Genomic DNA, 16256 nt, shown 5'->3' with positions numbered 1-16256 from the left:
GGACATGCAGGTTATAAAATATATCCATTCATGGAAGCTTAATGTAATTTAATTTAACCCAAGATTAAAGAAAAGTGAACCCTGCATTAACTGGCAGATGTCGAGAGTCTACTGAAATACACAAGGTGTGAAACCCGCCAGTTAGAAAAAGTCCCACCTTCATTCAATGCGGTCAGCCTGTGGAAGAATGTGCGGGTGGCTCAAAGTTAAATGTCGTTGCTTGTATCCTCTGCGTGAAGAAATGTGTCGTTCAGAGGAAAAGGCGCCTGGGTCACGGACTTCTCGGCGGCTCGAAGGTGTCTCTCCACCGGGACGCGGAGCTTCGCATGTGGAGAGCGTCGCGGTGCGCGTCGGCTTCCTGTTTGTTTCGCAAGGTGAGCGGCCTCCACACAGCCTCTGTGTCCCTCAGCCAGCCCCCAACTCCACTCCTCCCTACCCCCACTGCCTCTATTTGTCAACTCCCGGCAGGAAGAGCACGACTGGACATCCGCTACAATCCACAAGAATAAAAGCCCCACGACGATAGATAGATAGATAGATAGATAGATAGATAGATAGATAGATAGATAGATAGATAGATAGATAGATAGATAGATAGATAGATAGATAGATAGATAGATAGATAGATAGATAGATAGATAGATAGATAGATAGATAGATAGATAGATAGATAGATAGATAGATAGATAGATAGATAGATAGAACATTTGAGCAATTGTAACAGAAACCTCAAAATGAGCTTGGCCACCAGCACAACGGAGATTCAATTATCATATCAATTGACCCCAATTCAGAATTTATCACAATTGGTGACGAACGTCAAATATTGAAAAATCAGAAGTTTTTTTAAATGACTTCTTAAATGAACGGAAAAGAAGAAACTCTACAGTCCTAGTCCATAAACGCACCAACCAGCAAAATGTATCCGATTAATCTTTCTGGGGCTTCATGAGTTCAGCAGAAATCAGATACAATGTTTATGTAAGTGAGCAGAGAGATGTCAGGGGAAGTATATGCTTTACATAAACCTGTTTTTAAGTTCAGTTACATCTATAACAGAAATGCCTTAAAAAATAAAAAAGTGACTATTTTACTTTTATTTTGAAGGCCACGCGTTGTCTTGTGCACGAGCGACATCTTCCGCTTAAACAACTTCTAAGGCAACATGGAGACTGGATTGCCGGTCAGATAATTTGTTAGAACTGTTGGCTCTGCAGTGGATAGAGATAAAAACATGTTATTGTTGCACTTCACAGTAGCGTGGAAGAAAATGAAACAGCAGACACGAGCAAAATGTGTCAAGAGATAGTCCAGAGCTACAAAGCATCAAACAGGAACATGCACATATAACCAGACAGCGAGCCTGGTGTTGCTTCACTGTCATAAATGCAACATTCACAAGAATCATCGTTTTCAGTCACTAACAAATGAAGAACATGATGACTTCACATTATCTGGGCTCATGGAGGTGAAATCATAAGCAACAAGATTATTTATTTTCTAAATGCAATTAGATTATTGAGTCAAAACTGTCTTTTTTCTGTTCATTCTCGGGATTCACTCTCCTGTCTTGCTGCTGGTGCTAATGCGATTATTTTGTCCACCAGCAATAAAGTCAAAAGAAAAAAGGGAAGCTGCATTATACAGCACACATATGTCTAACATGGTTTAAGAAAAATCTTACAGCTTCATGGTACATATTTATACAGTTTGTTTCTTAAATGTGCCTTTGCAAAAACACTTGCCTTGGTTTGAGTCAATTGAGTCAAGAGCATCAGGTGAAACATCAGGTGAAACATCATGTTTGGCTTTAATGATCTTTTTTGGTTCACATACTGACTTTTTTCCTCCTCATACTTGAAAGACAGGGTGATTTTTGTTCTTAAATTTGACATTTGGAAAAAGAAACCTGCATGTATGTATTCAATTATTTGTTTATTTAAATTCAAGATTTATGTAAGATTCAAGTTTTGCTCACTTGCTGGTTCCATAAAGCACAAAAGCTCTTTATGGAAGTGCTTTTACTTACTGGATACTTATGGATCAAATATCCAATAAGTAGCTCTTACTGGATACTTGATCGTTCTGCAGTAGTTTAAGAGAAAATTTCTGTAATTAAAAACTCCAATATAAAATAATATTATCAATATAAAACTTTTCACTTTAGAATATTTAGGCTTGGCCAGAATTGACCACAATTATGATGTTTGTGCATTATATTGCAAGTCGTTTGGTCAGAATCAATGGATTGTTTCAAGTTACTCCTCATTAAACGTTGCAAAACAAAAAAAGCAGCAAAAGATGTGTTGTGCTGCCATCTAGTGGTTAAATTATAAATAAGTTTAATCGTTCTTCACGGTCACAAAAAAAGAGAAAACAGACCAGCCTAAATGACCTAAGCTAAACAATTTTTTTCATCATAATTATTAAAAGAATCCATTACATTATAATTCCAAGCTTTTAATCAGATTATGTGTTAAATATTTAATGCTTTCCAGGAAATGAAAACTGGCCAGTCAGGACAAACCTGGTACATTACCATAGAACTTTTAATGTTTGGCAACTTAAATAGCAAACTTATATTTTTACACAATTTTATATAGACATGCAGAAATAATTTGCGATTTTGCCAAACAGTGTTGATCCAGAAATGTTCAGTCAGGTGCATCCTTTTTGTCAATATCCTCCTTTAGATTTTAACTAAAAAGAGACACTTTCAACATCTCACACAGACTGTTTTTATTACTATATAAAGCAAAATTAAAGAAACGTGCTATAAAAAAGAAGAAGAAGAAGACGAAGTACTGCTGTTTGTTTTGTGCTTTACGATACAAAAGGGCCGATAGAAAATCCCAGTGAAAGTGAAAGTAGCAGTGATAATATTTTATCAGATTTCTTGCCAGAAGAGGGCAGCAAAGAGCTTCATAGCGAACCTGCACATCAACCAACACTATTAAGAATTACTTCACAGTCCAAGGACTGTCATTAACACGTACTTATCAAGTATTGAATGGTAGAATTTGATATTGTTAAAACTTGCCTGATCAGATCCAACAACCATAATGTGAATTACTGCTCATTTTGTCCGGATTTGGTCTCACCTACTTAGGATACATGTTTAGTGGACCTCACTAAATGTGCCATTTTCCCTGACCTAGGGAGGGCAGGGTTACCAGACTCTCCCCTCTCTCCTCATAATGTTCTCATTGTCTGAAATTTGCTAAACATGAACTGGGCTCAAAGGGAACAGGCTGTGCAGGGTAGGTTAGGTCCAGCATGCTTCCATTACTGCCCCTCTTATTCAATTAAATGTACCCTAACTCGCTCCAAACCCACACTGTGTGTAATCTCATCACCAGTGATAAGCATGTAATAAAAAGCACATTCAACTTGAAAGGATTCCTTAGGCGAATGCGTATAATTGTGGATATCAAAATATAATCATTTGTTTAATCGTTAAGCCTTGCCAAGAGGTATGTAATTGCTTCAAAGATGTATGAGTGGAGTTGGATTGCAGTGTCTGGGATCTGATAAGGGACTGGATTTGACATGCACATGAAGGCAGGGACCAGGGACAGGCCTGAGGGCCAGCTTCCTGTTTTCCATGTCTGTGCTGTGGCCAGTTGGGATACTTACGTCACAAATCTTATTATTTCAAGAAAATTTGGGTAATAGAATGTGACATTTTAACAGCTAAACACCCAATATAATAATTTCTTCAGACTGACTAAAAAATATGTCATTGAGTTTGGGGATATTGTCTCATTCTCTTGCTCTGTTGTGAATTTCAAATACTTCCTGAGAGACGTTTCAGTATAAATAAGCTCAGTGTTTGACATTTATTTCCGAATGAGGTTGTATTTCTATTACTCTTAATGGCCTGATATATAATTGGCTTTCAGTAATTACATCTCTCACACCCTCCCCAGAGGCTGAATAATGACCATTAGCCTGAGCTGGTTTATTATATATCCAACAGCATCAGAAGAACAGGTGCTGGCCCTTAATGATCCCAGTGGGAACTCGGTTTCATCTTTGATTAATTGGAACGTTAACAAAAGACGAGTTATCCTAATAGCCTCTTGTTGCCAGCCCTGCGGAAGTGTTTAGAGGCCCGAGAGAGGAAAGGGGCTTTAAAAATAGACTCCATCAGGGCACAATGGAAAAAAAAGCTCCTGCCATTTAGATCCCGACAAAGCAATTTGTTGCTCATAATCAAGTGAACGGAAGCATTTTATCGTATTTCCCTTTTACTGTATAAACTGGTGAGTTTTCCGCCACATCCACGGCAGGAACGACCACAGGCCTGATGCCGATGCAGGCTGACTGCTGCTGCTGTATTTGTTTGTTTATACAGGTTCAGTGGCACAAAGTTACCTTTCAGAGGTGACTCAGCTTTTATACAAGGACTTAAAGTCAAGTCGGTCATTTTAGGGTTTAGTTCCCAGATCTTGAGTGAATTCGTATACTCTAAAAATGAATTTGGAAGGGAATTAAATATTAACAAGTAATTTTAATTTCAATCACATTAACCATGTAATAGTTTAAAAAGAATTCCTTAACATAAACATTTATTTTTTATCCCAATTACAAAATTTTATAAGAATCTATTTGAAGTTGGTGGTTCAACCAGCTTTTAAGAAGAATATGTTTGGATATTTTGTCTAATTTGCTACAGCCAAATTGTAGCACGCTATAACATTTATTTTTTAAGCATATTAGTTTGTAAAAGTAACATTAAAATGTAACAGGAATTAGTTTACTTTTCAAGCAAATTTTACCTCAGTGTTTTGATCATCATGATGAACATATTGGTTCAATTCATTTATAGTGTGCTATTCTGTTGCAGAATAGCAAATATCATCTAATTTATGTGAAGTCATAATGAAGCAATGGTAAGCTAATATTTAGAAGTTGTTTAAAATATTTACATACTGGGTATTTTAAGGTAAACAGCGGACGCCCAGAGTTTGCAGATGTGAGGGACCGCAGCCCGTTTAAAGCAAAAATCCTTGAATAGTTGAGACTCCCCCTAAAAAGAATTACAATTGTTTATTTTAGTAGTTCTAACATCAACTGTACTTTCATGTGTATTGTCACACACAGTGGAAACATCTTAGCACTACTATGAAATTGCCAGCCAATAGAATATGAATTATCAAGAAGCTAAGAGAGAAAAAAAAAAACTTTGCAAAAAGGAGAATTTTCACAAATAGTTTTGAATTAATTCCACAGAAAAATCTACAAATATTAAGCTAGAATTATGCAGGGTTCTACTGTAATATATTCCTTTTTGGTGTACAGCAGTTTGTATCTGATTTATGTTTGTTATGGTAGGGTGTGTCACCTGCTGGCATGAATGAATAACTGCATGAGGTCAAACTGCACAGATCCGTTCAGGTTCTTATAGAGTGTGCACCGTTTCATATGCATATTGTCAATGAAGATGTCAACCCAGAAAAAGCCAGGAAAAACCATGAAAGTTCTGGTTTTGTGTTGAAACAAAATGCGTTTCTACTTCCATTGGAATAGTAAAATGTATACTGACAGAGCACATTACAAAACAGAATGGATCAGCTCACAGATATGTAACTTCAATTCAGAATTGATCTTTTTGTTTGAGTGAATACATTTTAAGAAATGATTGAGTTTGAATTTCCATCCGTTTCTTTCATCACTATAGTCTTTCACAGTCTGTACCGGGGTCTGACCACCTGTCAGACTGGTCAGCGTGGCACATATGTGGCGTCTAAGTGGCAATGAAAGGTCAATGCGTGATGATTTTCTCTGGACTCCTAGAATAGATGACACTGTGGTGTATTTTTAGACACGGGCTTTCTGGACATCGGATGGACCTTTTGTGGACGATGGGTCCAGTTAACAAACGTGATGTTCCTATTTATACACCCTAGGAGTGAATCAACACACAGCACGGCAATGATTTGGGATTATTAAAGAATTATTACATGTAATCCATTGTTTCTTGGGGTCGTCATTAAGATAGCGATCAGCAGTCAGTGAAAACATCACGTAGATCCCCGTGGACAGTTGAAGATTCCCCAGAGGACGCGTTCACAAAATAAATAGGGCTAAATTAAGCCTGGAGTTGCGTAGATCTGCTGCAGGCAGATTGAACCTTCAGTGTTCCTTCTCCTTAAAATGACAGAGAGCGAGAGAGAGTAAAAAAAAAAACTTCATGTTCTGTTGAACAATTGCCGGATTTTCTCCGAATCAAATCTCTGCATATTTTCCTGTTTGGAGCAGATGTATACCAAACAGTGGTGACCCCCTACTCTCCTTTTCAATGGGTTCTGGGTGATGTGCGCCGCTTCTAGGTGGAAACAGTTGGTCCTCGATCTCAAACATCAGCCAGAATGTTAGGAATTCAATTGTGCGCAGGCGTTGGGAAACCTGCAACCTGCGTGTGACTTGACCGGCCGGGTCGCATCGCCTGCGTCCTGTGGAGCATGCAGGGCTGTCAAGCGCGGAACGAGTCCAGGTATAAACGCTGCTGCTGCGTCCGTGTTCTTGTGTGACACACAGAAAGGGAAAGAGAGGGGACACAAAGCGAGGGTCAAATGCGTTGCCTCCACAATAAGTTGACCTCATTCGTCTTGTTGATTATAATCTGTCATCTCCGAGAGCGCAACAAAGGATACAATCATGGTTATTCAGAGAGCGCTCTGCGGAAAAGACGCGGAAAACAAACCGCACATTGCGCTAAACCTTTTCACCTCGCGGAGAAATAACAGTGGACTCTGAGAAATATATTCATCACCTTGGGTAAATGAGCTTTTATCAGCATGACCCTCTGTGCAGGGACATGCAGGAAAACAGCAGCGACTGACTGTCACTCTGAACCGCACAGGTCCGCTGGCGTGACGCAGAAACTGTGCAGGATATTTGTTTAGTCGCTCTTTAAGAAATGACACACATTTATAAAGACAAGACATATTATGTATATAGAGACAAACATATAAAGAACTCTGCAAAAAAAAAAAAAAAAAAAAAAAATCAATGATTAAAATACGTTTGATTTGCATAAGTTGTGTAAAAACAGCTGAAATGCATTTGTTGGATAAACTGTTTACAAAACCGTACTCATAACCAATACGATCATTGCATTAATTCAATTAATTACTTCCTAATTATGTCACCTTATTCTTTTTATGGAGTTAAAGTTTTGACAAATTAGGCAGCAGTGGTCGATGTGTATTTTGTTTTCCAAATGAAGTAACCTCTTCAAAAAATCATACTCCAAAATAATCTTCATTTATGGTCCCTTTAAATGCTTCAATTTGAATGAACTGATGATATCAGATTTCATGTGTCAAACTCCTGGGCCGAGGGGGAAAATCCGGCCACAACAACTTTATACGTGGTTCCAAAGAAAGAAAAAAAAACACTTTAAGATAACTGTTATGTGTTTAAATCTTCATTTATCAATTCAATTCAATTCAAATACGTTTTTGTCTACAGCCAAATATATGTGAAAGTATGTTTAATATTAATATTTGAAATAATTGAAAGAATAATTGAAAGAAAGTAGTTGTTTCTGCTTTTACAAAGCAGAAACAACTACTGTTGGTTCTGCTCATATTCTAACAGTTTATTGATGGATTTATCAATAAACCCATCAATAAATATCCTCAATATTCTGATCTTCACCTGGTCAAAATGAACACTTGTTTGACTCCCTCAAATATCTGTGCAATCATCAGTTCATAAAAAAAACATATAGTTACTATTTCTTAGGATAAAATCAGTTCAGTCAACCAATACCAAAACAGCTGAATATAGGAGCCAGTTTTAATGTGCAAAAACCAGTTCAAACAATGTGGATGATCATCTCTTTTTGCATAAAGTCATCTTGTTTTTCCTCCATGTTAAAATAGTTAGAGATAATAATAAAAAAAAACCTTACTGAAATTGTTTAATTTGATCCACCCAATAAGGTACAATGGAAACACTGATAAGCAGCAGAGATGGACCCTTCATTTGGTAACAAATGTTTTTTTGGGAGCATCTATGTTGCTAAGCTAAGTTCATAAAACTGCAAACTTAAATTGATAGCAGTTCTCAAACAACTGCAATTTTAGAAGAACGTTCCGCAACCATCCTGATTAGCTGAATGTGATGAATCTGTTCCACTTTCCAAACAGCTGAAATCTCTTCAAATCTAATATATGGTCTGTGTATTTGCACAAACAACACAAAAGGCAAAAAAAAAATATATATATATATATTTTTTATATATTATATATATAAAAAAAATTATATATATAATTATATATATATATAATTATATATATATATATATATATATATATATATATATATATATATATATATATATATATATATATATATATATATATATATATATATATATATATAAAATTATATATTTATATAAAGCAAAACGTGAATATTACTCGTGGGGTCGGAGCACGACAACGTCAGCCCAGCCAGAGGAACTTGGCTTCTCCCACCATGAACCTTCACTGGCCTTGTCTCTCACCGTCAGCCGTGCAGGCCCATTGTTCCCTGTTGCCTGGATGAACCGGGGGGCTCTCTGCGGATTCTCTCACCTGCTGCATGAAGCCCCCCGGTCCTCCAGCGCGCTTGCGCAAACACACATTTAGTCTCAGAAAGCGTCACAGAAAGAGTAGTGTTCTCTTATCACCGATAGTGGTACGTCGGCTTTCGACGTCTCTGCGAAAACCTATAATAATAATAATAATAATAATAATAATAATAATAATAATAATAATAATAATAATAATAATAATAATAAATAAAGCGGATCGACATCTCACTTTAAATAATATATGAAAAAAATGAAACGCTATGCATCTCTTTTACGTTTGCGCAAATATTACTCTCATCGAAATATTATTTCTCGTAAGAAACTTTTCTTAGTTGTGTTTTTTTTTGGGGGGGGGGAACGTTTGTTTGGAATACTCTCGCCTTTCAAACGCACCCTTATCTCTTTAATGTTTACAAAACATTAATGTGAGGAAGCCGGGGACGCACACAGCTACATTTCAGGCTCGCTTCCACGCTCCTCTCTGTGCGCACAGAAGGATGGAAAAGGATGTCAGTCAAACCTCTGCGTGATGACGCTTCCATCTCGCTCTCTCTTTCAAATAAAAAATAGAAATCAAGGTCGTCGCTGATCACGTGTTCTTTTGCAGTGAAATGTTATAGAAACTGTCAGAGACCCCCCCCCCCACAAAAAAAGAACATAAAATAAAATTAAGAAATCACACGTTATTATATAATTAAGATCATTACATATGTGATTTAATATCCGAAGTGGGTTTAGTGGATTTCCGAGCGACTCTTGGTTAAAGTTGAATCTATAAATGATCTGTGGATCATTTATCGGACGTTTAAGATGTTTTTTTTTTTTTTTTTTTTTTGCTGAGATCACGAAGCTGCTGTAAAAATGTTGGAGATAATTTGAGTTTTATTACACCTAACAAGTTAATGAATCCATCATAATTACTTTTTTATTTATTTTTTAATTTCCCTTTCCAAAACCAACGCATTGGGTGCAGGCCAGACTGCTTCTTTCTGCAGCCTTCTTTAGCTCGGATTTACCTCCAGATACATTTTAAACAGGCATTAAAGCTCTCAGTATTGTTTGCTTTCACTAACAGGCATGAGAGACTAACAAACCATCCGCGTTGGGTTAATCAACCTCTGGTTTTATATGATCTGTGACTGCGACTGCACTATAAAACTCTGCAAAAACACATGTAAAACGCGACCCGCAAATGCTCCCGGTAGAACAAAGGCCCGGTCTGTTTAGTGGGTGTGTGCGTGTTTTGTTTCATGCAGGATGAAGAGCTCGTGTTTGACAGTTGCTGTGGGGATGAAGGGTTGGATGGAGGTGAGAGCGCGGGTGCATCTCGTGGCGCCCGTCGAGTCCTGCTGCAGAGGTTACCCCAAAGCTGAAAGGCGAGAGAGGACGCACCGTACGTGCATGTTGTCGTCGAGAGCAACTGTACATTGGTGTCAAAACACGATTCAAATGGGTTGATGACTCCACAGTGATAATTACTGGTGAACGGAGGAGAGAGGACTTCTGCCCATCAAGATTTTTCTTACCAGATTGTGCCTCATCAAAGAGCAACCCGCGAAAACCAGACCTGTTCAGGGAAACCGCAGAGACACAGGATAATAATTTTATGAATATTTTATAATAATATATTATCATAAAAAACTTTACTTCATCTATACTTTTATGTTTGCATTCGTAACATGTTGAAGTCGTTAAATTATGATATTTACACTTTCTCTGAACTTCTAATAAATTGACCTTCTGTGGCATTTCATTTAGCAACTTAGATTGGCGAGTAATAACTTTATTTTTTTTTATCATTATTGTATTAGTAATGTTCATATTTTTTAAAATAATGTTTTCCCTTAGTGTCCATAATCCAAATTATCCGGCTTATATTTCATTTGTTTCTTGTCTCATGTAGCGTCAGGGAAATTGCTGTAAATATATTGCACAGCCCAAAGCACTTAAAATATCTTTTATAAAGTTATTTTAAAAAAAGTTATAATGCCGTGCAAATATTACACCATAAATAAGACAGACAAAACCTATATTTTGGAAGTTCATATAGAAGGAAAATCACAATTTTGAACAGAAATTGTAAACTCATAATGCTATTATGTATTATTTGTATTGCTATTATTATTGAGCTAATAAATGTATTTAAACTTAACGAGGTCAGTATATATAACCAGTAAAGCGTACACATTTTTATTTTAGAAATGAGTTACTTAATTTACGCATATTATTTTTTCCATATCCGTGCGCCGATAAGATTGCTATTTTCTTTTCTTAAAAAAAGCCAAAAAAAAAGCTACCACGCATATTCAGTGGATTCCGTCCACACAGCCTACAAAGCACAGAACAGACTTCTTCACCACCGCTGAATTATTTTAAGAAATACAAGTTTATTAAGAAATTGACAAACCTAGAAAAAACAAAAACAGGGCAAAGTGCTAATTAAGATGTAACATGGCCCCGACATGGATGAGACATAGCTAATCACATTTATTTTTAAAAAAAGCTATAATAATTAAAAAGATTAACAAAAACCTGGCACTGACTGGCGTCATACTAGAATTTACATCTTTACAAAAACATAATAATGAAGTAATTTGAAAAGCCCTGAATTATTTTTCTTTTTCTTCTTTTTTTTTTTTTTTTTTTTGTTTTAATGTCTGATGAATATTTTACCAAGACCATCTGAAAAATAACCGCTTCCGACTAAGTCTGTGCAGGCCTCACTCTGTGCAGATTAATTTAAATCAGAACCAATCCCGGTCTAATTACAGATTCAAGCACCGGTTTAAATGGGGGCATCTTATACCCTCCTCTCATCAGGGAGCTCTGGGAGAAGCCGTGCGTAAAAGTTGAAGAACCCTTTACGCATACGGAACAGCTGCGGCTGGAGTCGTGTCGGCATGTCCGCAACAAAAGCCTGTTTTTCATGTCACAGAGACCAGACCAGAGTTATGGCCATCAGTCCGAAGATCATGCTACCTGATGCGCGCCGATCTCTTCCATTTTGTGAAACGCTCCTCCTCAGATGGAGCTCGCATTTCTCCATCGGCTTTCCCGTCAGCTGGACCCAAACAGCTCGTCAGAACGGTCTCTTTAAAGAATACTGTTGGTTCTGTTTTGAAATCACAGGAATCAACTCTTAGAGTTTTCATTTGTACAGAGGACAAGTCCCAGCGGATTAAGTTTAAATATCAATCCTCGTGTGTAACGCCGAGTGTTTGGTCTCGTGTTCCCAGTAAGAGCAGTGCATCATGGAGAGCTCCGCGGGCTGGCGGGAGCAGGCGAACTGCAGGCCGGCTCCGTTGCTGGAGGAGACCGGAGGAGGTGCTGCGGTGGCCGGGCTCAGCTGCTGCGCGTGGTGGGGGTGATGGTGGTGGCTCATGCCGTTGTAAGAGTTTACCATGCTGGGCAGCGCCATGCTCTGAACTCGGGAGTAAGGGTTGTAGGACGAGGGGGCCGTCAGTCCCTTCACGTTCACCGGACTCACGTTGCCACCGGCCATCTGACAGGACGTGTAGGACATCGGGGTGGGCGGCTGGCCTAACGACCAGGAGTTGTTCATGAAGCTGGACTGCAGGTACTTGGGTGGGGTCAGGTAGCCGTAGCCGTCCCCTCCGAACAGGGTCTTCCCCGGCTGGAAGTGGGCTGGCGGGGGTCTGAAAGGCCGCTTCATCCTGCGCCGTCTCCTGTAGTTCCCCTTCTCGAACATGTCCTCACAGGCCGGGTCCAGGGTCCAATAGTTCCCCTTCCTCTCGCCGCCGCCCTCCCGTGGAACCTTGATGAAGCATTCGTTGAGGCTCAGGTTGTGCCTGATGCTGTTTTGCCAGCCTTTCTTGTTCTTCTCGTAGAATGGGAACTTGCTGATGATATACTGATAAATACCGGACAAAGTGAGGCGCTTCTCTGCGCTCTCCCGGATGGCCATGGCGATGAGAGCGACGTAGGAGTATGGCGGTTTCTGGGACGGATCGGGCTTTTCTGCAGCTTTTTCCTGGTCCGGCTCCTCTTTGGGTCGCTCCTTCTCCTTGCTCGTGTTCGTGTCATGGATCAATAAGGCTATCTGGTCCTCCTCCGGACTTTGGTAAGTGGCCATCATTGCGCACACCAACACAAATCAACTCCAGTCCGACGAGCAGAAACGCCAAACGTCTTTGCGCAGAAAATGTTATTCGCAGAAGCGCAGGATGCACTTCGAGTTGAACGCGTAAAGACACCTTCTTGTTTCCTCCGCTGGAAATTATTGTAGACTGATTTCAAAAGGCGCAACCCAGGTTCAGGTTTGGGAGCCCGTAAGCCCAGCCCTTCCTCGGCTGATTTTGCTCCAATGCTGTCTGCGGAGCGACGTAGCGCTCTGTGATTTGCGCCTGGATTCTTTTCCCGCCTCCATCAGTCACAGTCAATGAAAATATAATAAGCCCCTGAGCACACGTTAAAATCTGTCTGTATTAGTCAAAACAGAATAACACTGATACAAAAAAAAAAAAAAAAAAAAAAAAAAAAAAAAAAAACTAGGTGCATCCAAACAGAGAAAAAACAAACAGCCAATGAGTCAAATATATTGTGCATCTGAAAGAAAATATTGATATCAAAATGCACTAGTGTTAAACTCTGGTGGTTTAAATGAGAATCCTGGTTTATTTTTATTTATACTATTTCATAAATTAAGCAAATCAGGTTTGGATATGTTTCCACATTGGTGAAACAAATTTTCACATCTAATCAACAACAACAAACGACCAATTATATTTAACAATATAATTGGTTTAACAATTATATTTCATCTGATAAATCTTTGTTTTCTTATCAGTACATGTTATTAGAAGTCATCCAAGATTAGTAGCAAAAACACGTCAAAATAAATAGCATTTCGTCCGATTTTTAAATACTTAACTAAATGTGCCAGTATTCCAACTAATAATTTAGGATAATTTTTTTCTTCATCTTTTAGGCTAAAAAGAAACAAAATAAATAAAAAAAAAACAAACAAATTTTAGAGTTGCGTTGGGATTAATGGATAAAATGTAACTCATTTTTACATTATTCTAACAAGCATGTGGACTTTGTCCCCAGAGCCACAGCTGGGATTGCCTCAGGGTTAAAAAGCTCAACCTGCTTGCAAGTTCGGCTTTAGCATTAGAGCTAAGGCTAATCTTGTTAAAGCTGGATACAGCCTTAAATTATTGTTACATCACAGGAAGCTTGTAAACCAAATATTATGATTGCTTTCGCATATTAATTCACAATGAAACTCACATAAACACAGCCACCTCACTGCTATCGCCTTCATACTGCAATGGGAGGAATAGTTAATTATCCAATTATGAAAATATTGAGGTAGGATTTGTTGCCAAAATACAATTTGTGTTGGTAGAAAAAAAAAAACAAAGCAAAAAACAACAACAAAACAAACAAAAACAAAAAAAAAAAAAAATGTGTATTTCTTCTGTGAAATTGCTTTATTAGATGTTTCTATTTTGTTTCAGAAGTCTTACAACGACTTCAAACACAAGTTGTGGCCAAATGCCAAACTGACAGTACTCCCGCAACAATTCCACGCACATTAGCAAACTTTGGCGTGTTCACAGCTTCTTGGAAAACCACGACACCGTCGGCGCTTCTTAATTAGGTCGCAGTGCGTGCAGCGGTATCCGTTTCCCCCGACCACCCATGAGGGTCCCTTCGGCTTTCTTCGGGAGAGGATTTCCGTGCTCTGGAAGCCTGTGCAGGTGGAACAGCGCTCGCATGTGTGTCATCACCCTGCAGCCAGGCTGCAGCCAGGCTGCGGCAGCTGGACACCGGTGAGAGCCGACCATCTCTCAACGTGCTATTACTGCCACCTCACAGCTCCGAGCCAGGGCCCCCATAACACCCCCCCACCCACTCCACATGTTTAAGATGGAGAGCAATTCCCGATCATCTTAACACCACCATTAATGCCTCTGTTTTGTAAGCATTTGCTCTAAAGTAAGACATCATTCAGTGTGCTCGGCTAATTAATCCATCTCCCAGATGACACGGGACACAAATGTGCAGAAGAATAACACCTAATAATTCAGGAAATGAAAATAACTTTATAAAACACACCTGCTCTGCCAGACTTTCGTTCTCTTAGTAATAAATGTCTCGATACATAAATGTCTTGTTGTCGATGGAAAAGTGAAAATGACTTCCAATGATGTATATATATATATATATATATATATATATATATATATATATATATATATATATATATATATATACTTATTAAATCTTATTTATATATATCTTTATATAAATCATATATATATATATATATATATATATATATATATATATATATATATATATGATTTATCATATATGATTTCATATATATATGAAATCATATATATATATATGATTTATCTAAAGATATATAAATAAGATTATATATATATATATATATATATATATATATATATATATATATATATATATATATATATATATATATATATATATATATATGATTTAATAAGTAAATATAACATAACTAATACAATTAAATTGATTTTTGTTCGGTTAAATAAACAGCGATGGGAATAAAACCTTTTTGAGTTGTTTTAATAAAACATTTAATCGTGCGTGACAGCGGTTTGTTTTTGTTTTTTTAGCAGTACCTGTTTGACGCGGCCTGAACGTATCTTTGGGGATTATCGGATATTTTGCCTGTTAGAGAAAAGTTCCTGGACGTACTTCACCTAACTTTACCTAAACGTTTGCAGCCTCTTTATTTGTGTTGCTCTTGCTCACCAGCCTCCTGAACTTCTGTCTCAAGGTGTTTCTCTCGCGGGATTTCCATATTTGGGAAGGGAGGGGGGGGGGGGGGGGGGTCTAACTTGCAACTGCATGCACGCGCCTCTCCGGATGTTTCTTTTGACAGACTAGCAACAAACAACCAACAATTACGTTTTCTTTTATTTTCGATCACATATGTCACAAAAAAAGTTACATATAGGGAAATAAAATGATTTTTTTATCCTTTGTTTTTGAATTTTAATTTATGTCTCTCGATTCTGTTAGATATATTTTCTTTGCTGTTTAACGAGAGGTTTAAAATACGTTTGCTGTGCAGTGATTTTTTTTTTTGGCCTGCGCATGAATGAGACAGCGGGTCTACACATTCTCCACAGTGGAGAATGTATTAGCCAGAGTATAGCCTGTGTTTTCAGTCTAAATAAATATACATCCTTTAAAAGTGATATCCTCTCGAATAAGCGCTCCAATAAAACGAAATTCAGTCGTCTTTAATGTTGAGACTTTTGTTGCACGAATAATAAAACCGATGAGTAAAGTAGCCTATTATTTTAAGACAATAGAGCGGAAGATAACAAAAACTTAAACTCGCCTGTTTTTATTAGCTTTTCCAGGACTCTTTCTGCTTGGTCACCCAGGTGTTTCTGTCAACTCCAGTCTATTTTCTCTTATCTAACTTATCAGAGCAGCGACATCAAGTTCTGCTATTTTCTCACAACATGACCGCACCGCTTACAGTATCAGAGGATGCTTAGCTTCTCCGCTGTCAGCTTTATGCGCCAAAGAGCGATTTATTTACGTCAGACCAGCATCGAAGCAAAGCTGGAGTTGAGCTGGAAGGCCTGGAGCTGCATTTCAAAGCCTTTCTCAACCCCCTTGATAGAGTGGC

General features: G+C 38.0%; 2 protein-coding genes across 2 annotated transcripts in view; both read right to left on the bottom strand.

Annotated features, from left to right (window-relative positions):
- The window catches only part of pik3cb (phosphatidylinositol-4,5-bisphosphate 3-kinase, catalytic subunit beta), a 52218-nt gene extending 51812 nt beyond the window's left edge, over positions 1–406 (bottom strand). Inside the window, exon 1 of the mRNA XM_055028540.1 lies at positions 158–406. The gene's annotated coding sequence lies outside the window, so the exon portion shown is untranslated. The remainder of the gene's footprint in view (positions 1–157) is intronic.
- Positions 407–10955: 10549 nt separating this feature from the next.
- On the bottom strand, positions 10956–12919 carry foxl2a (forkhead box L2a). The gene has a single exon (XM_055029092.1). It carries the CDS (start codon positions 12684–12686, stop codon positions 11775–11777), a length of 912 nt encoding a protein of 303 aa, XP_054885067.1. The 5' UTR covers positions 12687–12919; the 3' UTR covers positions 10956–11774.
- Positions 12920–16256: the final 3337 nt, after the last annotated feature.

The sequence above is a fragment of the Poeciliopsis prolifica genome, unplaced genomic scaffold (genome assembly GCF_027474105.1).
Source record: "Poeciliopsis prolifica strain line A6 unplaced genomic scaffold, Auburn_PproV2 SCAFFOLD004, whole genome shotgun sequence".
NCBI lineage: Eukaryota > Metazoa > Chordata > Actinopteri > Cyprinodontiformes > Poeciliidae > Poeciliopsis > Poeciliopsis prolifica.
The sequence above is the reverse complement of the archived record's forward strand: the minus strand, read 5'-3'. Positions and strand labels throughout refer to the sequence as shown.